Source organism: Cyrtonyx montezumae, unplaced genomic scaffold (genome assembly GCF_038088225.1).
Source record: "Cyrtonyx montezumae isolate F1298 unplaced genomic scaffold, pur_monq_1.0 scaffold_12, whole genome shotgun sequence".
Lineage (NCBI taxonomy): Eukaryota > Metazoa > Chordata > Aves > Galliformes > Odontophoridae > Cyrtonyx > Cyrtonyx montezumae.
Window position 1 is genome coordinate 19,913 of NW_027071848.1, and position 22,966 is coordinate 42,878.

Here is a 22,966-nt window from a genome sequence, read left to right on the forward strand (position 1 = left end):
GGGGGGGGGAGATATTCATTGGGGAGGCAGATGCCCCGCGTGCCTCAAGTGCTATTGGTGCTCCCAACTGTCGATCAAGCTTGGACCACGCCCCCACAGAGAGCGCCCCCCAATTGAGCATTCCTCTGTCAGTTAATGGGCGTGGCCTGACGCAGCCCCGCCCCCCAACGGGCCCCATTCCGCCCTCATCCTCCACGCATGCGCAGTCCTGCAGCGCAGCCTCCCCCTTTCACAGTAGTACTTCCGGGTCGGCCTCGGCGGCGGGGCCCGGTGGCCGTTATGTCCACGCTGTTCCCGTCGTTGCTGCCGCGCCTGACCGAGCCGCTGTGGTTCAACCTGGACCGGCCGTGCGTGGACGAGACCGAGCTGCAGCAGCAGGAGCAGCAGCACCAGGCCTGGGTGCGGTGGGTGCGAGGCCCGGCGCAGGGCCGCAGCCCCTCTGTGTGGGGGGGGGTGGGGGAAGGGCTGTGTGGGTTTTGGGGTCCCGCCCGATCCCTGTGTGCGCCCACGGGAATCACGGGAGCGGGCGTGGGTTGGATTACCGAGGAGCGGCGGTCGGGTTATCTGAGTCCAATTAAAACTGCTCGGGCAATTGAGGATTCTCGAGCTCCCGGGAGAAGCTCAGACCCCCCCCCCCCCCGGGGTAGAGATGCGTTAATTGAGGGCTGCGCTAATTGAGCTGTGCCACCTCCCCGGAGTAAGGAGTTCCTTACGAAGAGTGGCAGCTCATTGCCTGTGGGCACTTGTGGCCGCCCCCCTTCCTCGCATCGCTGTCCCCACACGAGGATGTGTGCTCTGTGCCCTGACCCCAAGGGGCTCCAGCCCCCTGTCAGCTCCTCTGTGTGGGCCGATGTGTCCTTCTCCCCCCCACCCCCCCCACTGCTGCATGCAGAGGAATCCCGGGAGTCCCACTCCTCACAGCTCATCACCAGGAGTGGGGGCACCAAATACCCCCTGGAGGGGCAGATACCCCAATGGAGTCCCAGATGGGTGGGGGATGGGGGTGGCAGATACCCCCTGGGGCACATAGATGGAATGGGGGAGGGTGTGACACTACAGAGGTGTACACGCAGAGGGGGCAGGTACCCCCCAGTGGGGCTGCTGAACCCCTCTTGCCTTCCTCCCCAGCTCCAGAGCATTGCAGAGAAGGACAACAACCTGGTGCCCATCGGGAAGCCGGCCTCTGAGGTGCGTGACAACGCTGTGGGACATCTGTCACCCGACCTGGCACTGTCCCCACGGGGGGGAGAGAAGGGAAGGGAGTTTTGGGGCAGCACGTGGCTGTGTGGGGTTGGGGGCTCGTGGGGCTGTGTCCTCTGGCCTGAATGGGGATGGAGCTGTGGCAGCAGGTCGTGGGGTGGCTGTGGTGTGCACGTTGGGACACAACGGTGCCGCTGTGACACCCGCAGCACTACGATGAGGAGGAGGAGGAGGACGATGAGGACGATGAAGACAGCGAAGAGGACTCCGAGGACGATGAGGACATGCAGGATATGGACGAGATGAACGATTACAACGAGTCTCCCGATGACGGGGAGATCAATGAGGTAAGGGGAGCTGGGCTACGTCCCTGCCCCACGTCTAATCCCAGAATAGTTTGGGTGGCAAGGGACCCCAAAGCCCACCACGTGTGGACGCTGGGCAGTCACAGCTGGGTGAAGCAGGGGCAGAAACCTCCCAGCATTTCTTTTTTCCAGGTGGACATGGAAGGGGCAGAGCAGGACCAGGACCAGTGGATGATCTGATCCCTGCGGAGCTGGGGCCAGGCGTGACGTGAGGCGTGGATTGAGCTCCCGTTTCTCTGCTTGGGACCGTCCTGGGGGGAGCTCCTCCAGCAGCCACCACATCCCACACGGGCACAGCACAGAGCTGCCCAGCGGCGGGGCCAGGAGCGCTGGGCAGCGCGGGGACACAACGGGAGCGGAGCATCTTCTCTAATAAACTCCTTTTTCTGTTTTTAAGAACCAGCCCTCAACATCTGCGAGGACACAGCCTCGTGTCCCCACCGAGCCCTGAGCACAGCTCTCCCCACCCAGCTCCGCCCGCAGCACCCCCCCCTTAATCCCTCCCCGCTCCAGCTTGCCACAAACCACAGCAGCCCCATGTTTCCTTTGGGGGTCGTTTAAGGCCCGGGAGCTGTGCTCCCCCCCAGGGCAGGGCCCCGTGGCCGCTCAGCGAGCCGCGGCGTAGCGCAGCTCGGCGATGCCGTCGGGGATGGCGTGGCAGTACTCCAGGCTGGCGCGGTGCACCTTGCAGCGGTACTTGCCGCACGTCTTGGCGTACTGCAGGAAGTGCGGCGCTCCGGGGAACACCACGTTGTCGGCCAACACCGTGGCACCGTCGGCCAGCAAGCCGTTCCCCTCCAGCAGCTGCAGATCCCGCAGGTAGCAGCGCTTCCAGTGATCCATGAAGACGAAGTCGACGCTGTGCAGCCCGTGCCGCGCCCTCAGCCGCGGGATCACCTCCTCCGAGGGCCCCACGATCAGCTCCACCTGCACGGGACCACCCTCAGCTCTTCGGCCTCCGGTGGGCGCCGTGCCGCCGGCCTGCAGCTCACCGTGTGCTCGTCGAAGCCTGCCAGGCGGATCACCTTCTCGGCCACGGCGGCGTGCTGCGGGTTCGGCTCCACCGTGTAGAGACGTGAGCCCGGGCGCAGCGCTGCGGCCATCAGCACGGTGCCGTAGCCGCAGTAGGTGCCCAGCTCCAGCACGGTGCGCGGCGCCCGCTCGCACAGCAGCCGCTCCACGATCTTCCCTGCCAGGACCCGGCCCCCCCCCCCCTTCAGCGCCCTGGAGGGCCGCGAGTGGGATTCCCCACAGCCGCCGCGGTGCCGTTCCCACCCCCGGAGCTGCGCGCTCACCTTTGAGGGGCCCGACGCAGCTGAGGTGCTCGCAGTGGTAGCTCCACTGGTCGAAGGTGTGCAGGATGTGGCGGGGGTCCCCCGGGATGGAGTGTGCCAGCACGTACTGGAAGGCGCGCTGCTCGCGGGGCACGCCGGTGAGGCGGTCCTGCAGCCAGCCCAGCAGCACGGCGCGGTACAGCAGCGCCACGTAGTGCCGGTAGCGGATCAGCAGCGTGATGAGGAAGGGGAGGAAGGCCAGGGCGATGGCGGGGGACACCATGGTGGGGCAGCGCGCTGCGTGAGTTCCGGAGGGCTGTGGTTGTGGCCGGATGGATGCGTGCACGCACGCAGCCCGGCCCTGCCGCCTCCTGCACCCCGAAGACCCCCCCACCCCAAAGCCTGCACCGCGCGCCCCGTCCCCCTCCTCACCCCAAACCTTGAGGCTTGTGGGGGATTCCCGGCTGCGAGTGTGGCCCCGACCTCTTTTGGTGCTCAGTGCGTCCCCAAGACTCCAGCCGGGCTCTGCTCTGTGCTCAATTATTGATGGTGACACCTTAGACACAGACTGCACCGGCTCCGGTTACCGGGTTGAGTGGGGATGGGTTACGGGGTGGGGGTGGGGCAGGGACTCGGATGGGATGGAGTAGAGATAAGGATGGGGTGGGGATGGGAATGGGGTAGAGATGGGGAAGAGAGAAGAACAGGGAAGGGGAGAGATGGGATGGAGTAGAGATGGGGTACAGATGGGGATGGGAATGGAGTGGGGATAGGGAAGAAGTAAGTATAGGGAAAGGATGGGATGGAGTAGAGATGGGGTTGGGATAGGAATGGGTCGGGAAAGGGATGGGATGGAGTTGAGATGGGGTAAGGATGGGGTGGGGATGGGGAAGAGATAAGGATAGGGAAGGGATGGGGTTGGGATAGGGATGGGGTAGAGTTAAGAATGGGGAAGGGATGGGATGGAGTTGAGACAAGGATGGGTTGGGGATGGGATGGGAATGGTGTAGAGATGGGGATGGGGTAAGATGGTGTAGGGATTAGAATGGAGTAGAGATAAGGATGAGGTGGGGATGGTATAGAGATTCAAATAGGATGGGGAAGGAGTGGAGATGATGGGGTGGGGAAGGGATGGAGTAGAGATAAGAATGCGGTAGGGATGGGGGTGGGGTGGGAATGAGGATAGAGCAGTGATGGGGTAGAGTCAAGGATGGGGTAGGGATGGAGCAGAGATTCAGATGGGATGGGGTGGTGGAGTAGAGAAAAGGATGGAGATGGGATGAGGTTGGGGTTCGGATGGGATAGGGATAAGAATGGAAATGGAGTAGAGATGGGGAAGGGACTCTGCTCTCAAGGGCTGCCAGTCCAACGAACAACGCGTTCAGCGCCGTTTTATTCCCCCTGGGCCCCATCAGCGCGCTTTGCGGCCGTGCCAACCCGCCCCTCCCCAGCGCGGAGTGGATCCCAGCCAGCCCTGGCACGGCGTACTGGGAGCACTGGGCGCGCCCCACTGCCCCGCCCACGTGATCCCTCCCCCCTCCCAGCCCTAAGGCGGGGCCGCGCGCTGTTCGCTGATTGGCTCTCTCTCACGTGACGGCGCCGCCCTGAAGCTCTGCCCGGGGGGTGGGGGGGGGTGGCGGAGAGCGGAGTTCTTCTCTTGCTATTGGCTCGCCCCCGCCACGTGACGCGGGAGGGGGGGGAGACCGGAAGAGGAAGCAGCGGTGAGAGGGGTGTGGCCGTAGCTCCTCCCTCACGTGACCGGGGCGGTGCGGCCCCTGCCGGACCCCGTAGCGGCGGCGGCGCGTCATGGGCTGCTGCTATAGCTCCGAGGCCGAGGCCTCCGACCAGGTGGGGTCTTGGGGGGGGGGACTGTGTTGGCCTATGGGCTACTGTGTGGGTCTGGGGGGTGGGTCTGGGGAGGGTGCGAGGGGGCTGTGTTGGCCTATGGGGGTCTGTGTAATGTTATGGAGGTCTGGGGGGGAACTGTGGGGGGTCTGGAGGGGGGCTGTGTTGGCCTGTGGGGTATTGTGTGAGTCTGGGGGTGGGTCTGTGTGACCTATGAGGGTCTGGAGGGGACTATGGGGGGCTGGGGGGGGGGGAGGGTTGTTGCCTATGGGGTGTTGTGTGGGTCTGGGGAGGGGCTGTGTGAGCCTCTGGGGGTCTGTGTAATATTATGGGGTTCTGGGGGTGCTGTGTTGGCCTGTGGGGGCCTGTGTGGTATTATGGGGGTCTGGGAAGGGTGGCTGTGTTGGCCTATGGGGTACTGTTGTGGTATTATGGGGGTCCTGGGGGGGGTGATGCTGTGTGGGCCTGGAGCAGTGGGTGCAGGTTTGAGTGCCACAGCATAAGAAGGACGTGCAGCTGTTGGAGAGCACCCAGTGTGTTGGGATGGGGGGGGGGTTGTGGAGGTGGGGAAGGGTCTGAGGACCCCAAGCAGCTTCCCCTCGGGGGCTGAATGCGCGGGGTGGGCAGAGGGCCCTGGGAGCTGCTGTGAGGAACCAGAGCCCACCCCCCTCCTCTCACCCTTCTCTGCCTCTTCCCCTCAGGAAGAAGAGACGAAGCGGCTGCTGGAGCCGGCAGCCAGCCCTCCCAACAAGGTGCTGAATGGGGCAGAGCAGAGCTGCCACAGCCTGCCCTCAGCCCGCACCGATGAGCAGGCCATGCTGTCCTCCATCCTCGCCAAGACGGCCATGTAAGGCCCTGGGGGGGGAGAGATGCTGAAGGGCTGTCAGGATGTGGTGCTGAGGATTAGTGCTCAGTGGGTCCGGTTGGTTCTGGGTGAGCTGGGAGGTGTTTTCCAGCTCTGTGAGGCCTGAGGTTGTGTGTCACAGAACCATGGGATCGTTAGGGTTGGAAAGCACCTCCGGGATCCTCAGCCCAATGACGGCGTTCCTCGGTGCCCCTGTACCGAACCCCTCCAGGGATGCTGACTCTGCTGCTCCCTGGGCAGCCCGTGCCAATGCATCACCACTTAAAGGAGGAGAGCTGTTCCCTAATAGCCAACCCCCCCCCCCGTGTCTCCGCAGTAACATCATCGACGTGTCAGCAGCGGACTCACAGGGGATGGAGCAGCACGAGTACATGGACAGAGCCCGGCAGTACAGGTGGGTCCGCGCCCCACGCAGCCCCTCCTAGGGGTGTGTGTATGTGTGGGGGGTGCTCCCCCTCCAGCACACCCCGCTCCCATCTGGAGGTGGCCACATCTTCCCCCCCCCCCCCTCCCCTCCCAGCACACGCCTGGCCATGCTGAGCAACAGCCTGACGCACTGGAAGAAGCTCCCGCTGCTGCCGTCCCTCACCAACCAGCCCCACCAGGTGCTGGCCAGCGAGCCCGTCCCCTTCGCAGACCTGCAGCAGGTGAGGAGCGAGGGCGGCCCTCGACCACATCCCAGCGTTCCCAGTGCTGCAACTGGGAGCTGACCCCTTCCCCTCCCCCCCCCCCCCCAGGTATCTCGGATAGCTGCCTACGCCTTCAGCGCTCTCTCACAGATCCGCGTGGATGCGAAAGAAGAACTGGTTGTACAGTTTGGCATCCCCTGAGCCCTCCTCAGCACAGCTCCACCGGTTTTGGGTTTTGTTGGCTCTGATTGTTTATTTTCTTTTGTTTTATTTTCCCCCTCCTCCCCGTCCCCGTGGCACAGAACTTGTACATACACCCCGTTTCCTACTCATCACCCACAACACCACGGCGGTCGCTCGCACCCCACTGGCAGTGCCCCTGTGGCTTTCACCCCACTGTGTGCATGGAGGGGTGGGGAGGGGGCTGAGTCCTCATAGCTGGGGGTCTGGTCCCCCTCTTCCCCCCTCCCCCCCCAACTAAGAAAGGTTGGGCTGGAGCTGGGTGCTCCCGGAGGAGACGCTCCTGTGGGATCCCCCTCATTGTTATGGTTTTCTTTTTGGGGTCGTTTTAAGGATGATTTTTTCTGCCACCACAGATAAATGCATCCAGCCCGTGTCTGCCTCCCCTCTGTTCCACTGGGTCGCAGGAGAGCTGGGCAGCACGGGGGGGGGGGGGGGTGTTAGAGGGGGGGTGCGTGGCTGTGGGTTCGTCCCTCCTCACCTGCTTGCTTTTCTTCTTTTTAACGAGGGGGGTGGAGTGGACGTGCTCCCGTTTGGAGCTGTGCTCTGTTTGGGGTTTGCTCTGCCCCTGAAGACATCCCAGCTGGTTTCTGGCTCCTCGTGCTGCCCGAGCACGGGGGGCTGCTGCCACAAAGACCCCCCACCATGAGTCCCTCATCTCTGACTCAGCACAGCCACCAGGAGATGGTGGTGTGGTTGTCCTGGTGGCTCCAGGAAGCGGCCGTGCCCTAAATTTTTGGGGTAAACCAAGCCCAGAAGAGAGCCCGAGAGTGTCCCAACCTGCATGGGACAGCAGTGCCACGTGGGGCTGCAAAAGGCTGTGCCCCAAAGGAAGGTGGAAGGAGTCAAGGGGGGGTGGGGGGGGCGAGCTCTGGGTGCAGCAGGCGGGCTGGCATCGCCGTGGGGTGGGGGTCCGCCTGGCAGTGGGGCGCAGCAATGGTCAGTGGGGTCTGGGGGGGTGTGGTTACCCCCCATCCCCACGTGGACATCCATAGGGCTGCAGCCCCACAGCAATCGCTATGGCACCCCCCCCCCTCCTCCAGCCCATCCCGTTGCCCCGGCAACGCCCCCCAAACACACCACCGCTCCCAGCGTGCCCCGCGATTCTCGCGAGATCTTGAACGGCGGCGTCCGAGATTTTGGCGCGCGCCCTCGACCCGGCGGCGCGGCGGCCAATCACAAGACGCCACGTCACCGCGGAGCCAGCCAATGGCGGCGGGTGGCAGGGGGCGTTTGAATCTCGGCGGCGGTGGTGGGCGGGGGTCTAAACGGAGGGGGCGTGGCCTAAACCGAGGGGCGGAGCTTGAGGTAGGGGTCCGGGGGCTGAGCACGGGGTACGGGATTTGGGGTCTCAGTCTGGGGTCGGCGTGGGGTGTGGGCACTGGGTGTGGGGCACGGGTCTGGGGCCTAGAGCGTCGGGTGTAGGATCTGCAGTTGGGATCTGGGGGCTGGATCTGGGCCTGCGGCCGAGGGTTTGGGGCCTGGGCTGTGGGCTCAGGGTCTGGGCTCGGGGTTAGGGTCTGGGATGTGGGGTCTGAGATTGGGGTCTGTGGTCAGGGTTAGGGTTTGGGGTCTGAAGCCTGGGGCCTTGGGTCAGCATCTGGAGCTGGGATGTGGGGTCAGGGTGTGGGATGGGGGTCTAGGGCTTTGGGTCAGGGTCTGGGATTGGGGTCTGGGGTCAGGCTGTGGTCTGGGGTCTTGAGCTTTGGGTCAGGGTCTGGAACTGGGATGTGGGGTCAGGGTGTGTAGTGTCTGGGGCCTTGGGTTAGGGTTTGTGGTCTGGGGTCTGAGGCCTGGGGCCTTGGGTCAGCATCTGGAGCTGAGATGTGGGATTGGGATCTGGGGTCAGGCTGTGGTCTGGGGCCTGGAGCCTTGGGTCAGGGTCTGGAACCAGGGTGTGGGCCTGGGATGTGGGATCTGGGATTGGGGTCAGGGTCAGGGTTAGGGTTTGGGGTCTGAGGCCTGGGGCCTTGGGTCAGGGTCTGGAACTGGGATTGGGGTCTGGGTGTGGGGTCTGGGGTCAGGGCTGGGGTCTAGGGCCTTGGGTTCAGATCTGGCTTTGGGGTCTTTGGTCCAGGTCTGGGATGTGGGCCTGTCCTCTGCCTCTGGGTTCAGAACCCGAGCTCGATTTCCGTCGCGAGCGCTCTGGGTTGCGGGATCCGAGACCCAACCATCTGCATCCTGGCTCTGGGGTCGAGCTACGGGGTCCGGCTGTGGGCTGTGGGCACGTGTTTGTGTGTGTGTGTGGAGGGCCCTTCCCCGCACGGCGTTTCGGGGCCGTGTGCCTTTAACGCGCGCAGCGGCCGTGACGTGGGGCGGCGTTGGGCCAGGAAGGGAAACCATCTCCTGGAGCAGCCCCAGCGCGGACCCAACAACTTTTCTTTGTGCAGGTTCCTCGGTGTCCCCACTCCCCCCCCCAAACTGCTGCTGCCGGACCCGGGCTTGGGATGGGGATGCGGATGGAGGATTGACGCTGGTTTGGGGTTTTGTTTTTGTTTTTTTTTTTTGGGGGGGGGGGAAAAACCACAGAGCACGGCCGCAGCGCTCCGGGTAAGAGCCCAACAAAGACTTCAGTGCGCCTTCCGTGTTTGTTTGCGGCGGGGAGGAGGAGGAGGAGGAGGAAGGGGAGAGGAAGGAAAGGAGGAGGAGGCACGGGGGGGGTGGGGGGGGGAGGAGGAGGAGAAGGGGGCAGCCCTTGGCTTGCAGCCCCCACCCCGCAGCCCCCCGCTCTCGGTGCTGCGCTGAGTTGCGCTCGCCAACATCCGGGAGCTCCGTGCACAGCCCCCCCCTCCCGTCCCCCCCCTTCCTGCTGGGTGGGAACCCCGCTGCCCCATGGAGGGGGGTGTATGGGGCCTGGGAGCGACTCTGGGTGCTCACTTGGGGGGGCTCGGGGTCTGTCCTCCCCCCGCGATGCTGTGCCCGGAGGAGGGTGCTGCCTTGCGTAACGCCGTGTTGTGACGGAGCAGGCGTTGTTGGGGGGGGGGGGGGTTACGTTTTCCCACGGGGGTGGCACTGCTGGGGCGTTTTGGGGCTCCCCTCCTGTTGTTCCTAAGAGAGGAAACAAAGTGGGGGGGGGGGGGGAGGGGGGAAGTGTTGGGTTTTTTCCCTTTGCTCCTTCCCGCGGGTTTGGGTCTGGGTTGGTGCTGCCAATGGTGGAGGAGGAGGAGGAGGAGGAGGAGGAGGAAGAGGTGGGAGTGCCATAGCTCAGAACACGGGGAAACGGGGGCACGGTGCTCTCCCACCATCCTGCTGCTGACACTGAGCCCCAGTGTCCCCCCCCCCCCGCCCCCCCCCAGTGCCACTGGACGCAACCAGAGCCTCTCTAGGTTCTGCCTTCCCCCGGGGTGGGACAGCAGCCCTTGGGGTCCCCCTCCCCACGTGGGTTATTTCCAGCCCCTGGGGCGGGGTTGTCAGGGTGGCACTGGGGACAGAGGAGGCAAAGGTCACCATGGGGGGGGGGGGGGGGGGGAACGACTGGAGGCCGTCCCGTGGGTGCATGGCAGTGGCACTGAGTGGGGCTGGGGTGGGGGGGCTTCCTGGCCGCAGAGGGGACCCCTATGCCACTGCTGTGTCCCGAGGAGCAGTGCTGGGAGCAGAGGGACAGGGACGTGCTTTGTACTGTGCTGTTTCCATCCGTGACTGAGCCCTGGGAGGGGGGGAGAGAGGGGGGGGGAAGGATGCTGGGCCCCCCCGATAGGAGAGGGGAGAGTGCTGCTGCCTGGAGATAGCGGAGGGCTGGGGACAGGGAGCAGGGTGACAGAGTGGGACAGGGCTGGGCTGGGGGGGGGGCCAGGAGGGGGACAGCACCCCAGGGCTCAGAGCCTCTGTCGCCATCCCCTGTGCTGCCCCAGGTGTTGGGTTGTAAGGGAGAGAGAATGGGGGGGGGGGGGGGGAGCTGGGATCTGCCCCACGGCCACGTGAGGGCTGAACACATCCTCTCTGGGGCCTCCTGGCTTTGGGATCTCATGGGGTGGAGTCTCTGCTCCCGGCTCGGAAAGGAGGAACAGATGGAGAGCTCACGCTGTCCCCCAGAAGCTCAGCTCTGGGGTGCCCCGTGCCGTCCCCGTTGCGCACTGCGAGGTGCCCGGGCACTGCTGTGCTTTGGCAGCGTGTCCCCCCCCCTCCTGAGCCCCACGTTCCTGGGGAATGTAGGTCACCCGACTACAATGCTGCTCTGTGCCTCCTGCCCTGGCGACGTGGGGCTGGGAGCATCGTGCTGCTGTCCCCATACGCTGTGGGGACCGACCCCTCCGTGCGCTGTGCCGTCCCTCTCCATCCCAAAAACAAAGATGTTGGCTGCTCCCCTCGGTACCACCGGGCTGCAGGGGTGGGGGTGGGGGGCAGGAGGGGCCGTGTCCTGTCTGTGCTAGCACAATGGCGACGTTTGGTTCTTTAATTGCTTTTAATTTTTCCCTTTGGTCGGCGTTTCCAGGTCCGGGTGTTACCCTGGCAGCCTCGCAGCGATGCCGCTCCACACCGGCAGAGCCAACGCGCTCCTCGCTTGGGTAACACACCGTGATGGTGCTGGGGGGGGCGGGGGGGGCAAGAAAAGCACTGTGTGGGGCAGGGGGGGTGGATGTAGGGGGCTGGTTTGTGTCGGGAAAGCACCGGGAGCTGCCACAAAGCCTTCGGGGTGCAGCGGGTCTGGGAGTCCTGGAGCTGAGTGCCACGGTCCCACTTGGGATCCAGGATCCTTGGGATCCAGGTTGCAGCATGGGTGCATCCCCCCCCCTTTCCCCCCCCCCCCCCGTTATCGGGTGCTGCTTCCTGAGCTCCCCTCCCCCCCTTTCCCTGTCCTGTTTCCAGGTGAACAGCACGAAGGTGTGCGCGGAGCCGCTCGGCGATCTGTCCCAGCTGCAGGACTGCCGTGTTTTCATCCAGATCATCAATAAAATGTGAGCAGTGGGGGTGTGATTACCCCCCCCCCTCCCCCTCCCCTCCTTTGCTGCTCTCCCTCCCCGAGCTCTGGGAGAAGGAAGTGGTGCGGGTGCTTCTCCTGAGCTGTGTCCTTTTTGGGGGGGAAGGGGGTCCTGAGGAGGAAGCTTTGTGCCCATGAGGAGTGCCCATGGAGTGGGCACAGACCCCTCCCCACTGACCCAGCAGGGCACAGACCCCTCCCCACTGACCCAGCAGGGCACAGGGACTGCTTTTGGGGCTGGGAGGAGCAGGACTCCGATCTTGGGATCACGAGGGTGATTAAACCCCGCGTGTAATCGGTGCCGTACTCCGGTCCCGAGGAGCTCAGTCCTTGCTATAATTATCCCCTGCGTGGTGTAACAGGAGCTGCTGGGAGCGGGGCGGGGAGGAAGGAGCCGTGCACCGGGATATATTTAGTCGGAGCTGCTTCACCTCTCTGGTTGGGATTAGTCGGGCTCAGGGCCCCGTGTGCTCACCCCACAGCCAATCCCTGCACCGAATCCCCCCTGGCTGTGGTGTTCTGGGGCTGAGCACGTGGTCTGTGTTTGCGTTGGCTGTGCTGAGCAGAAGTGTTGGATGAGAGCCACGGCGGCCAGCTGCAGTTCCTTCCTTAAACCCAGCAGCTTTCCTCCCCTCTGTGATCTGCCCTGCTCTGAATCGAGCCCCGGAGCAAAGCGTGCAGCGTGGTGTGATGATCCCAGAGGGGCTGGAAACCCTGACTCCCCCCCCCCCTGTATTTATCGGGGCTGCCACCAGCAGGGATTGCTGCTTGCTTTGCTCGGGGAAAGCCCACGAGCCGCCTCTGGGCTGTGAAAGCTGCCTTTGTTCCACCTCTCAGTGCTGCCTGTGCTCTCTTGCAGCCACAGGACCGAGGAGGGGGAGTCTGTCCTGGAGCAGCCCCTGGCGGAGCGAGCTGCCTTCATCTGTGGCTTCCTGCAGAGTAAGAGCCCAGCACGGCAGCGGCCCCGCTCCCATCCTGCACCCTGTGCCTGCAGGCACACATCCCTGGGGTACCCAGGGGAGCTGTGTCCCAGCAGCAAGCTCTGTCTCCTCCTTCCCCTCCTCCTCCTCCTTGTTTGTGTGTTTGGAAACCTCCTTTTTTCATTGCAGAGCTCTGCAAGCACAAATCGGCCACGGGGAACCTGGTGTCGGCAGAGAAACTGCTGGAGGGAGAAGAGCTGGAGTTGGCCAAGGTACCTCTGTGCCACGCGGGTCTGCTGGCCCGTCACACGTCCCCTCTGCCACGAGGAAGTGTGGGGTCCCCCCTGGAGGGACCGCAGTGTCCCTGGGGGCTGACGGTGGCTCCAGGATGGTGGCTGTGCCTCGAGGAGTGTTGGTGTGTGCCTGGTGCTGCCTGGCTGCCCCTGACACACTGCCTGCTTCCAGGTAGCCGTGCTGCTCCTGTACCACAGCTCCATGAGCAGCAAGAGCCCTCGGGACTGGAACGAGTTCGATTACCAGATCCAGGTAATGCCCTGGGGTCCCGGGCTCGGGTGCGCACCCATATCTCCATCCCGGGGCTCAGCTGGAGTCCCAGCTTCACGGCTCCTGTCCTGCAGGTGGAGCTGGCCACCGTGCTCAAGTTTGTGTTGGACCACGAGGAGAGCCTGAGTGAGAACCTGGAGGCGTTCCTGCAGCGCAGAGGTGAGTGCTGGCTCGAGCCTGGTGCTGGCTGCCAGCAGTTCCCAGGGGCTGGGGGAGCTGCCAGGTGGGCTGTGCAGGGAGGAATGGGGAAGGATCCGTCCCGGTGGGGATCCGTGGTTCCTGTGCACTTGGGGCTTCGGACCTGAGCCTTCTCCCTCCTGATTCCTTCCTCCTGGTACGAAACCAAAACCTGAACTGTGCTCTTTGCCTCCCAGCACCGCTTTCCTCACCTGGAGCATCCAGCAGCAGCTCCGAGGAGCGCTCGCCGGGGCTCTCCCACCCACAGGTGCGCTTCCTGGAGCTGCAGAAGATCGCCTCCTCCTCCAGCATGAACAAGTACGTCCTCGTCCCCTGGCACGTTTTTGGGAGTCACCTGGAGGTGTCCCGGGGTGGGCTGCAGAGGGCTGGGCTCTGGGGCTCTGATGCTAAGCAGCGTTTCTCCTGCAGCATTCTCCCTGGAGCACCAGCCTCGCCCGTGGGGGACGTCCTGCAGACCCCCCAGTTCCAGCTGCGGCGGCTGAAGAAGCAGCTGGCCATTGAGAGGGAGAACCGTGACGAGCTGGAGATGGAGCTGGCAGAGAACCGCAGACTCATCACCGAGAAGGGTCGGTGCCTGGTGGGGTGTCCCGGGCACAGGGAGGGGTCTCCAGGGCTGGAAACTGTGGGTTTGGGGCTTTCTGTGATGGCTTTGACCCCACTAGGACTGAGTTCGTGTCCTGCTGGAGCCCAGATGAGCACAGCTTGCAGCTCACGTTGGGGTTGGCCCTGCCTTGCTCCAGTTCCTCCTTCCCTTTTTTTCGCTCTTTTAATAAATCCTGGGCAACCAGAGCTGCCTGAGCATTGCCAGTGCTGCCCAGCCTGGCTGCTCGTGCCCTAGCTTTCCCCTAGGCAGAGGATCGGGTGTCCCAGTCTGTGCTGGGGGCTCGACCTGTCAGCAGGGAGTGGTGACATGCCCTCCTCTCCATGCTCCCCAGAGGCTCAGATCACCATGATGCAGCACCGCATCGACCGCTTGGCTCTGCTCAACGAGAAGCAAGCTGCAGACCAGCTGGAGCCCAAGGAGGTGGAGGAGCTGAGGGAGAGGAATGAGAGGTACAGCCCGCGGGTTACTGTGTCCCTCAAAGCTTTCAGAGTGCTGTCGGATGCTGTTTCCTAAAGGTTTTCATTTCTGGAGGCCAGCACAGCCACCAAGCTCACGATGGGCTGCAGCTGAGCGAGCCCAGAAGCTGCTTTTGGCCTAGAACTTTTAACTCCTGGGAGCATGTCTTTGAGCTCCCATCCCTTTTTTGTTGGTTGGATCAGACCTGAGCCGGGCTAGAATTGTCACTGCCGTGCTGCGTCCCGCTCTCTGCCCTGTCCCATTTCCAGTGATGTGTGTAATGGTGAAGGACACCTGCCTCCAGCCTGGGAGCTGGGATTTCTGTTTCAGTGGTTGGTTTTACGTTGCAGAGGTTCTAACTGAGTCCTGCAGCTCTGGTTTAGAGAAGTCAGGGCCGCACAGAGCTCAGACACCAGCTGCCCCGGCCCTGCTCTGCCTCATGTGTTGTCAGGACCCCACTTAGAGCGAGCTTATGGTTCTTCCTCAGCACCACACAGAGATGCCCCCATACCCTGGTGTCCCCAGCAGTGCCCCCCTCCTCCCTTGCTCTTGCTGAGGTGTGCCACTGCTCTCCCACAGCTTGCTGGTGCGCTTGCACGAGGCCCTGAAGCAGTGCCAGGATCTGAAGACAGAGAAGGGCCAGATGGACCGCAAGATCAACCAGCTCTCCGAGGAGAACGGGGACCTCTCCTTCAAGGTACAGGGCTGCACTCTTCAGTTTTGCATCTCGGTGGCAGCGCTCCTTGCAAGGGCAGCATCAGCCTTAAAAACGAAGGCTGCGTTGGCTGTGGGCACAGGCTGCCTTTTGAGTTTGCCCTCTGCGGTCTGTAAACGTCGCTGGCGTTCAGCACCTTGGATGTGGTGTGGCTGATGAAGCCCTGCAAGCACCCGGATTTGGGATGTTCCCCAAAGTTTCTGTGCTGAGCTGGCTGTCCTGCTTCCCTCACAGCTGCGGGAGATTGCCAGCCACCTGGTGCAGCTGCAGGATGCCCTGAATGAGCTCTCTGAGGAACACAACGCTGCGCTGACACAGTCCCAAGCGAAGCAGGCACAGCTGGAGGGCGAGCTGAGGGCTGTGCTGCAGGAGAAGGTGAGGGAACTGGGGATGGGAGTCCCCTGAGAGCAGCAGGTGTCCCCCTCCTCCTGCCCTGATCCGTCCCTTCTCTGTGTCCGCAGAAATGCCTGGAAGAGAAAGTTGAGATCCTCCAGGGGAAGATCTCCCTGCTGGAAGACCAGCTGGCCAAGCTGGGGGACTGCAGCACGCAGGAGAAGGGAGAGGTCATGGGCGACGTGCTAAAGGTATGGACAGGTCGTTTGTGGTGAGGGCGAGCTCAAAGCTCTTCCAGCCACAGCACTGCCCAGCAGCCCACCCTGCTGTGCCCCTGCATGCAGCAGCGAGGGGACAGAGCTCTCGTGAAATTGTTGCGTGCTGCTCAAGTGACGTCTGGGGATGTTTTTGTTATGGTTTCCCTCCTTCCTTTCCCCTCCACCAGCTGGAAGAGCTCAAGCAGGAGGTGTCCAGCCTCACCACTAAAGGCATCGAGCTCCAGGCCTCCGTCCTGCGGCTGGAGGAGGAGAAGAGCCAGCGGGACGCAGCCCTGCAGGCGGAGCGCGACCGCTTCGAGGCAGAGAAGCTGCAGCTCAGCACCCTCATCTCCAACCTGCAGAGCTCCGTCTCTGAGCTGCGCCTGGCCAAGGAGAAGCTGGAGCAGGAGCTGCGGGCGCAGGAGGCTCGCCTCACGGCCCAGGCGGACGCGCTGACAGCGGAGGTGGGCAAGCTGAGCGGATTCCTGCAGCAGCGGGAGCAGGAGGCGGCCGGGCTGCAGCTGAAGGTGGAGCAGGAGCGGGCACAGGCCGAGGAGCTGCGGCGCCGGGACGTGGCCTCGCAGGAGGCTGTGAGCGAGCTGAGCCAACGTGTGGAGCAGCTGGGAGCCAGCCTCAAGTGCAGCGAGGAGGAGCTGGTGCGGGTCACGCATGAAGCAGAGGGCAAAGCCAGGCAGCTCGGGGCTGAGTGCGAGAAAGCCACTCAGGAGAGGGATGCAGCCCTGCAGCAGCTGCAGCACTTGCAGCAAGCCAAGGAAGAGCAGCTGGCGGCCCTGAGCAGCCAGCTGCAGAGCCTGCAGGCGGCCAGCCAAGCTTCGTCTGTGGAAGAGCAGCGGGAGAAGGCTGAGTTGAAACAGAAGGTCCAAGAGCTGCAAGCCCGCGTCCTCGATCTCAGTGCAGAGTGCCAGGAGAGCTCAGCCCAAGTGGGGAACGCCGAGATGCTGCGAGCCCAGCTGCGGGAGCTGGAGGGCAAGCTGAAGGAGAGCCAGCAGAAGCTGGCCGACAAGGAGAAGGCGGCCAAGGAGAACACACGCCTGCAGGAGAGGCTGCTCTTCCTGGAGGAGTCGGTGCGCAATACCGAGGGCATCCTGGAGGACGAGAAGAGGAGGGCGGCCGAGAGCCTGGAGGGGAACTTGGCTCGGATCGCGGAGCTGGAGGCAGAGAAGCAGCAGCTGGCACAGCGAGGCGAGCAGGCCCTGCAGGAGCGAGGTGAGGAGATGGCCAGGAGGCGGGCACTGGAGGCACGGCTGCAGCAGGTGGTGGAGGAGCACCAGGAGGAGACGGCAGCCCTGCAGCGGCAGCTGGCCGAGGCAGCCAAGGGGGAGGAAGGAGAGCGCGGCAGGCTGGAGAAGAGGCTGCAGGAGCTGAGCCGGGAGCACAGGCAGGCCTGCCAGCGGCTGCAGAGCGAGCAGGAGAGGGTGGCAGAGCTGGAGGCCCGCGTGGCACGCATGGCTGGCGAGCAGCAGGAGCAGCTGGCCGCCCTCCAGGCCGAGCTGGCCAGCGCTAAGGAGAGGGAAGTCAAGGAGCAGGAGAAGCTGGCGAGCGCCGAGCGCGTGGCAAAGTTGGAGGCGGAGGTGCGGAAGGCGAGCGAAGCGCTCGAGGCCGTCTCCAAGGAGCTGTCAGAGGAGAGGCTGAAGTCGCAGGAGCTGCAAGCCGTGGCCATGCAGGGGGCCGGCGAGGTGGCACGGCTGAGCATGGCGCTGGAGGAGGCGGCACGGGAGCACGGGCGGGAGCTGGCACAGCATGAGGAGGAGGCGAGGCGCCTGCAGAAGGAGCTGGAGGACGCCAGGGCAGATTGCGCTGCTGAGAAGGCACGCAAGGTGGAGCTGGAGGTGCAGCTGCAGAGCTCCATCAACGAGCAGCAGGTGGAGCGCTCGGCGCACCAGCAGCAGCTCGCCAGATCCCTGGAGCTGATCGAGGAGAAGGAGGGCGAGCTGGACGAGCTGCGGGTGAAGAACGTCTCGCGGGGTGAGGAGCTGAGGGACCTGCAGAAGACGGTCAGCAAGCTGAAAGGGGAGCTCGCCTCGGTGGAGGCGGTGAAGGAGAGGGCGTCCAAGATGGACAGCGAGCTGCAGGGCTTCCTGGAGGCCGCGCGGAGCCGGGACGCAGAGATGGGCAGCATCAAGGCTGTGTATGCCAAGGAGGTGTCCCTCAAAAACCTGGAGGAGAAGATCCGCCACCGAGAGCAGGAGTCTGGCTCCAGCCAGGACCTCTACCAGGAGAAGCTGAAGGAGGCCCAGGTGCTGAGCGTGGAAGTGGAGAGGCTGGAGCAGAAGTGCCGGGAGCAGCAGGACACCATCGCAGGGCTGGAGAAAGCCGTGGCTGAAGGCCGGGCCGCCGCGTCCCAGCAGCAGCAGGCGGAGCTGGAGGCATCACAGAGGGAAGCAGCGCAGCACCGCGAGGCGGCGGCGGAGCTGCAGAGGCTGCTGGAGGCCTCACGCTCAGCCCAGGCCCTGCAGGACAGCACTGTGGAGAGCCTGAGGAAGGAGCTGCAGGACAGGAGCAAGGAGCTGGCCCAGAGCAAAACGGCTGTGGCCGCTGCCGAGAAGGAGCTGGCGTCCCTGCGCGCTGCGGCGCAGGAGAAGGGCCACCTGGAGGAGGGCTGGAAGGAGCAGCTGTCGCAGTGCATCCAGGAGCTGGAGAGGAAGAACAGCCTGCTGGGCAGCCTGGAGCAAGAGGTGTCCATCCTGCACCGACAGCTGACCGAGAAGGAGGGCGAGAGCAAGGAGCTGAAGCGCCTGATCGTGGCCGAGTCGGAGAAGAGCAAGAAGCTGGAGGAGAGGCTGCGGGTGCTGCAGACTGAGATGGCCACGGCCGCGTCGCGGGCGGCCGAGCGCTGCTCGCTGATGAAGGTGGAGGTGCAGCGGTGCCAGGAGGAGATGGAGAAGCAGCGGATGACCATCGAGGCGCTGAAGAGGGACCGCCACTGCCAGAGCGAGCGCGAGGAGGAGCTGAGGCAGGAGGTGAAGGTCTGCCAGGACAAGTTCTTCCAGAAGGAGCAGCTCCTGTCCTCCCTGCAGCAGGAGCTGGGCAGTGCCCAGGCGTTGGCCGGGGAGGTGGTGCCGCTGAAACACCTGTGCCAGCAGCTGCAAGCCGAGCGCGCCTCGCTGGAGAGCAAGCACCGTGAAGACCTGGAGCAGAGAGCAAAGGCCAGCAGTGCACTGCAAGCAGAGCTGGCCCGGGCCAGGCTGGAGGCGGCCGAGCTGCCCACGCTGCGCGACAGAGCGGCCGAGCAGGAGCGCGCCCTGCAGCGGCTGCAGAAGGAGGTGGCGAGCTCTGGGGAGCGGCTGGTGGCCCTGCAGGCTGCCAACAGCCAGCTGGCAGAGGAGAACCGTGTGCTGAGTGAGAGCACGAGCCGCGGGCAGCAGCGCCTGGACGCAGAGCTGGGGCAGGAGAGGGAGAAGCACGCGCGGGAGCTGGAGAGAGTGAGGCTGGAGGCGGAGAAGAGCAGGCAGGAGGCTGAGGAGGCGGCCAGGAAGCTGGAGGCCATGAGCAATAAGTATGAAAACACCAAGGGGAAGGTGCTGGAGGAGAGGCAGAAGTTCCAGGAGGAGAGGCAGAAGCTGATGGCGCAGGTAGGGGCTGGCAGAGCTCTGCAGTGCGGGTGCACGACGTGGGCTTTGGGGTGGAGCGCTGGGGACGGGGCTGTGGGCACGTGGGCTCCGTGCCCCTCGTGTGCTGGGACAGCCCAGGTGAGCTGGTTGCCCATGAGCTTCCCAAAAGCCCTCGGAGCCGGGGTCCTGCTCCCACCTCATCCCTATTGCTACACCAGGGGCTGCCTTACGGCCCAGCTTCACCCACCCCAGGTGTCTTTGCTCCCACCCCATCCCTGTTCCTCAGCTGGGGGGTTATCTTGGGGCCCACATTCATTAGGGCACAGGGAAAGCCTGGGTTTCTTTGCAGCCCCACAAACCTGGGCTCCTCAGGGTGGGAGCTGGAGGGGGGGGGGGGGCATACCTGCAGGGGGCAGAGCCCTGCGCATGCTGCGAATTCACCCCTTCCTTTTTGCTTGCTGCAGGTGGAGCAGCTAGAGGTATTTCAGAAGGAACAGGCAAAGCAGGTAATGCACACCGAGTGTCGGCTGCTTAAACGGTGACAGCGCGTGGCTCCGGCCACCTGCCAGCAGAGCTGCTGCCTCCTCACCCTCCGGTGGCAGCAGGGTGTCCCCAGCTCCAGGTTGCTGGGCTCGCACGTCCGCCCCAATGGGGAGGAGGAACGGGGACCCACCTCCCCCTCACTGTGAGGGCTCGTTGCGTTGTGCCTTTTTTTTTCCTTTATGTAACGCAGCACCAATCTCAGAGCCAACCTCTGGGGAGCTGCCGGAGCCAACGTGGGGCTGCTCCTCATGGGGTCACCCCCAGCCCCTGCCCTGCATTGTCGGGGGACAAAGCCCCCACCCCTGTCCCCAGCCTTGAGGTGTGCTGCAGGGTGTCCCCTCGTCCCTGGGGAGGTGATGGCACTGAACTTTGGCACAGCAAAACCGTTTGGGGCTGAGCCCCCTCCTGCTGCTCGATCCCACTGCAGACAGTTGGCGCTGGAGACAGCTGCTTCAGCCACGGGTGTGCGAGGGGACGGCCCGGGGAGGACTTTGGGGGGGGATTCCCTTTGCTACTCTCTGCCCTCGGGTGACCAAGCTGTGCCCTGCCAGGTGGAGGAGCTGAACAAGAAGCTGGTGCAGCACGAGAAGGCCACGCGGAGCCAGCAGCAGAGGGTTAAGGTGGGTGGATGGAGCTCTGCTACGGAGTTGGGTTTGGGGGGGGGGTTCTGATTATTTCTTTTCCATGCAGGTGCTGGAAGGAGAGCTGGAGAGCGAGGCCACGCGCCAGCAGGAGAGGCTGGCAGAGCTGCAGGAGCAGCTGGCACAGAAGGAGCAGGCAGCCGAGCACTACAAAGCCCAGGTGTGCTGCTGCTGCTGCTGCGGGCTGAGCCATCCCTGTGCCCCACGGGGGACCTGGACGGGCTGCTGATGTTGTTTCTCCTGCTCCTTCCCAGATGGAAAAGGCGAAAACCCACTACGACGCAAAGAAGCAGCAGAACCAGGACCTGGCTGAGAAGCTGAAGGCCATGGAGCGGCTGCAGAAGGAGAACGCGGAGCTGAGGACGGAGTCGGAGCGCTTGGCCAAGGAGCTGCAGCAGAGCGCTCTGCACGCCAAGGAGGCCGAGCTGAGCTGCACGGAGCTGAGCGGGCAGGTCCGCAGCCTGGAGGCGCAGGTAGGCATCGTCTTCCTCCTTCCTCTTCCTCGCTGCCACAGTAGGCCCACCTCCCCCCGCCTCCCCGCAGCTGGAATTGGCCGAGCAGCAGCTGCGGGAGCTCGGCAAGTTCCCGGCGCCCACGGCCACGCTGAAGGAACCGGAGAGCTTCCACCAAAACCCCTCCGACCTCAGCACCGACAGCCTGGACCTCAGCCTGGACGACGGGCAGCCCCTCAACTCCACCAGGTGCCACACCGCCCCGCTTCACCCCCCAGCCCCGCTCCACCCCCAGCCCCACGCTCAGCCCTCGTGCCCCGTCCCGCAGGAAAACCACCCGCTCGCAGTCGGCCGTCGCGGAGCCACGTGCATCCCAGCGGCTGCCACGGAAGGTGGAGTCCTTGGAGAGCCTCTACTTCACACCCATCGCCGGCCGCACGCAGCCCAAGCTGGAGAGCAGCACCGGTTCCCTGGGTGACGTCTCGCTGGAGTCGGGCTGCAGGACGCGCTCGGCGCGCCGCCGCACCACACAGATCATCAACATCACCATGACCAAGGTGAGCTGAGCAGGCTGCATCCTGGGCTGGGGGTCTGCGGCCTCTCCTCACCCTTCCCCTCTTCCTTCTGCCAGAAGGAGACGGCGACGGAGGAGCCAAGCGGCGCGGACGCGTCCTTCAGCAGCATCCTCTCCGAGCAGCCCCAGAAAGCCGCCCCGGCGCGGTCCCGGCTGCGTTCAGCACGTTCCCTGGCCAGCTTCTCCTCGCAGGACTCCCTGGCCAAGCTGGACACCTCCTCCCCGCAGGAGCCACGGGGCCACGCCACGCTGCTCAGCCTCCCCGGGTACCGGCCGGCCACGCGCAGCGCTCTGCGGCGCTCCAGCCTGGGTGAGAGCAGCGCGGGGCGGGCTGGGGGGGAAGCTCCGCGTGGGGCTGAACGTGGGGCTGCCCCCTCCTCACCTCTCACCGTTTTGCCTTCAGGCCGCAGCAGCGTCTACCTCGGGACGTGCCAGGACGAACCGGAGCCGCTGGACGATTGGAACCGCATCGCAGAGCTGCAGCAGCGCAACCGCGCCTGCCCGCCGCACCTGAAGACGTGCTACCCGCTGGAGAGCCGGGTAAGGGCAGCAGGGGGAGCCCGACACACTTGGGAGTACACACAGCTCGACGACGCTTTTCACCCCCCCCCCCCCACCCCCCCCCCTTTCTCGCAGCCCTCCGACGCGCTGGGCACCATCACGGATGAGGAGATGAAGACGGGCGACCCGACAGAGACGCTGCGGCGTGCCAGCATGCAGCCCTCGCAGATCGCAGAGGGCACGGCCGCCCGTCGTGGCACGCTGGGAGCGGGCTGGGCCGGGGGCATCACCACCCGGCAGCAGCGCAAACGGCTCTCGGATGAGTCCCACCAGGGCCCCGACACCCCCGAGGTGAGCAGGGAACCCCCCCCCCCCCAACCCGTGTAGGGTTGTGACACAGACCCCCCCCCGGGGCAGCTCTGAGCCCTTCCGCCTTTCCGTGCCCCAGCTCTGCCTCACTGTGCTCCCACATCCCTGTCGTCCCTGGCTGAATTCGCCCTCTGATCCTCTTTTCCAGTCCAAGAAGCCTGTGAGCTGCTTCCCACGCCCCCAGACCCCCCGGGAACGGCGCAGCTCCCACGTGGGCCGGCGCAGCGAGCAGCAGGCGCCCAGCAAGCAGGTGGGCAGCTCCCACGGGACACCGAGCTCTGGGGAAAAGGGGACTGGGATCCCACCCCGAGCTCCTCCCCGTCCTTCCTCTCCCTCCCAGCCCGAGAGGCGCCAGTCCATGGCCTTCAGCATCCTCAACACCCCCAAGAAGCTGGGGAACAGCCTGCTGCGCCGCGCGGCCAACAGGAAAACCACCCCCAAGAACTCCCCCCGCGGCACCGCGCGGCGCTCGCCCCGCATCGCCTCCGCCAAGTCCCCCAAGGGCAAGGTGGGCAGGGCCGGGGGGGCACTCCCTGACCCCCTTTCCTTGCAGGGTGGCCGTCCCTCACCCCGCTGTCTCTTGCAGGCCAGCCGCAGAGCGCTGAAGGACACCAAGTTCTGAGGTTTCCCAGCCTGTCTCCTCACCTCTCCCCTGACCCCCCCCCCCCAAGGGACTTGGGACCGCTGTGGGGTTGAGGGCAGAGGGAAGGAAGGGACCCCGGCTGCCTGCTGCCCTCCGGGAGGGGAGAGGAGACCTTTTTAAAGTGTTTCTACTTGTAAATAAATTGTATTTTTCTCCCGCTGTTGGGAGTTCCATTCCTACGGGCGGGAGCGTGGCCAACCCCCTTCCACCAGTGCCACACTCAAGGTGCTTCTCCCACCCCTGGGAGCCACTGCCTGCCCTAAAACTACACCCACCACCGACCCCGGG

The 22,966-nt window shown here is 64.6% G+C and overlaps 4 protein-coding genes across 4 annotated transcripts; 3 read left to right on the plus strand and 1 right to left on the minus strand.

Annotated features, from left to right (window-relative positions):
* Positions 1 to 268: 268 nt before the first annotated feature.
* Positions 269 to 1,764, plus strand: ANAPC15 (anaphase promoting complex subunit 15). The gene is made up of 4 exons (XM_065729897.1): positions 269 to 399; positions 1,129 to 1,188; positions 1,410 to 1,547; positions 1,698 to 1,764. The coding sequence occupies exons 1-4, from the start codon at positions 280 to 282 to the stop codon at positions 1,743 to 1,745; spliced, it is 366 nt and encodes a 121-aa protein (XP_065585969.1). The 5' UTR covers positions 269 to 279; the 3' UTR covers positions 1,746 to 1,764.
* A 407-nt stretch (positions 1,765 to 2,171) lies between these two features.
* On the minus strand, positions 2,172 to 3,122 carry LOC136044841 (transmembrane O-methyltransferase homolog). Its single transcript, XM_065730371.1, has 3 exons — positions 2,861 to 3,122; positions 2,558 to 2,754; positions 2,172 to 2,492 (listed from the first exon to the last, which is right to left on the minus strand). Exons 1-3 carry the CDS (start codon positions 3,120 to 3,122, stop codon positions 2,172 to 2,174), a joined length of 780 nt encoding a protein of 259 aa, XP_065586443.1.
* A 1,514-nt stretch (positions 3,123 to 4,636) lies between these two features.
* On the plus strand, positions 4,637 to 6,435 carry LAMTOR1 (late endosomal/lysosomal adaptor, MAPK and MTOR activator 1). Its single transcript, XM_065730316.1, has 5 exons — positions 4,637 to 4,687; positions 5,386 to 5,531; positions 5,866 to 5,943; positions 6,070 to 6,196; positions 6,287 to 6,435. Exons 1-5 carry the CDS (start codon positions 4,646 to 4,648, stop codon positions 6,377 to 6,379), a joined length of 486 nt encoding a protein of 161 aa, XP_065586388.1. The 5' UTR covers positions 4,637 to 4,645; the 3' UTR covers positions 6,380 to 6,435.
* A 2,446-nt stretch (positions 6,436 to 8,881) lies between these two features.
* Positions 8,882 to 22,708, plus strand: NUMA1 (nuclear mitotic apparatus protein 1). Its single transcript, XM_065729898.1, has 25 exons — positions 8,882 to 8,901; positions 10,851 to 10,923; positions 11,225 to 11,313; positions 12,196 to 12,275; positions 12,446 to 12,528; positions 12,722 to 12,802; positions 12,895 to 12,979; positions 13,195 to 13,315; positions 13,427 to 13,584; positions 13,954 to 14,071; positions 14,658 to 14,775; positions 15,028 to 15,168; positions 15,255 to 15,377; positions 15,572 to 18,976; positions 19,420 to 19,461; positions 20,050 to 20,118; positions 20,189 to 20,299; positions 20,394 to 20,612; positions 20,683 to 20,840; positions 20,920 to 21,148; positions 21,223 to 21,705; positions 21,802 to 22,017; positions 22,184 to 22,285; positions 22,376 to 22,543; positions 22,622 to 22,708. The coding sequence occupies exons 2-25, from the start codon at positions 10,882 to 10,884 to the stop codon at positions 22,655 to 22,657; spliced, it is 6,477 nt and encodes a 2,158-aa protein (XP_065585970.1). The 5' UTR covers positions 8,882 to 8,901; positions 10,851 to 10,881; the 3' UTR covers positions 22,658 to 22,708.
* Positions 22,709 to 22,966: the final 258 nt, after the last annotated feature.

Coding starts and splice junctions, on each gene's coding strand:
- ANAPC15 (XM_065729897.1), top strand. CDS start 280: ATGTCCACGCTGTTCCCGTCGTTGCTGCCGCGCCTGACCGAGCCGCTG. Junction 400..1,128: donor AGCAGCAGCACCAGGCCTGG/GTGCGGTGGGTG, acceptor CTTCCTCCCCAG/CTCCAGAGCATTGCAGAGAA. Junction 1,189..1,409: donor TCGGGAAGCCGGCCTCTGAG/GTGCGTGACAAC, acceptor TGACACCCGCAG/CACTACGATGAGGAGGAGGA.
- LOC136044841 (XM_065730371.1), bottom strand. CDS start 3,122: ATGGTGTCCCCCGCCATCGCCCTGGCCTTCCTCCCCTTCCTCATCACG. Junction 2,755..2,860: donor CTGCGTCGGGCCCCTCAAAG/GTGAGCGCGCAG, acceptor GGGTCCTGGCAG/GGAAGATCGTGGAGCGGCTG. Junction 2,493..2,557: donor CAGGCTTCGACGAGCACACG/GTGAGCTGCAGG, acceptor GGTCCCGTGCAG/GTGGAGCTGATCGTGGGGCC.
- LAMTOR1 (XM_065730316.1), top strand. CDS start 4,646: ATGGGCTGCTGCTATAGCTCCGAGGCCGAGGCCTCCGACCAG. Junction 4,688..5,385: donor AGGCCGAGGCCTCCGACCAG/GTGGGGTCTTGG, acceptor TCTTCCCCTCAG/GAAGAAGAGACGAAGCGGCT. Junction 6,197..6,286: donor CCTTCGCAGACCTGCAGCAG/GTGAGGAGCGAG, acceptor CCCCCCCCCCAG/GTATCTCGGATAGCTGCCTA.
- NUMA1 (XM_065729898.1), top strand. CDS start 10,882: ATGCCGCTCCACACCGGCAGAGCCAACGCGCTCCTCGCTTGG. Junction 12,803..12,894: donor AGTTCGATTACCAGATCCAG/GTAATGCCCTGG, acceptor CCTGTCCTGCAG/GTGGAGCTGGCCACCGTGCT. Junction 12,980..13,194: donor GGCGTTCCTGCAGCGCAGAG/GTGAGTGCTGGC, acceptor TTTGCCTCCCAG/CACCGCTTTCCTCACCTGGA.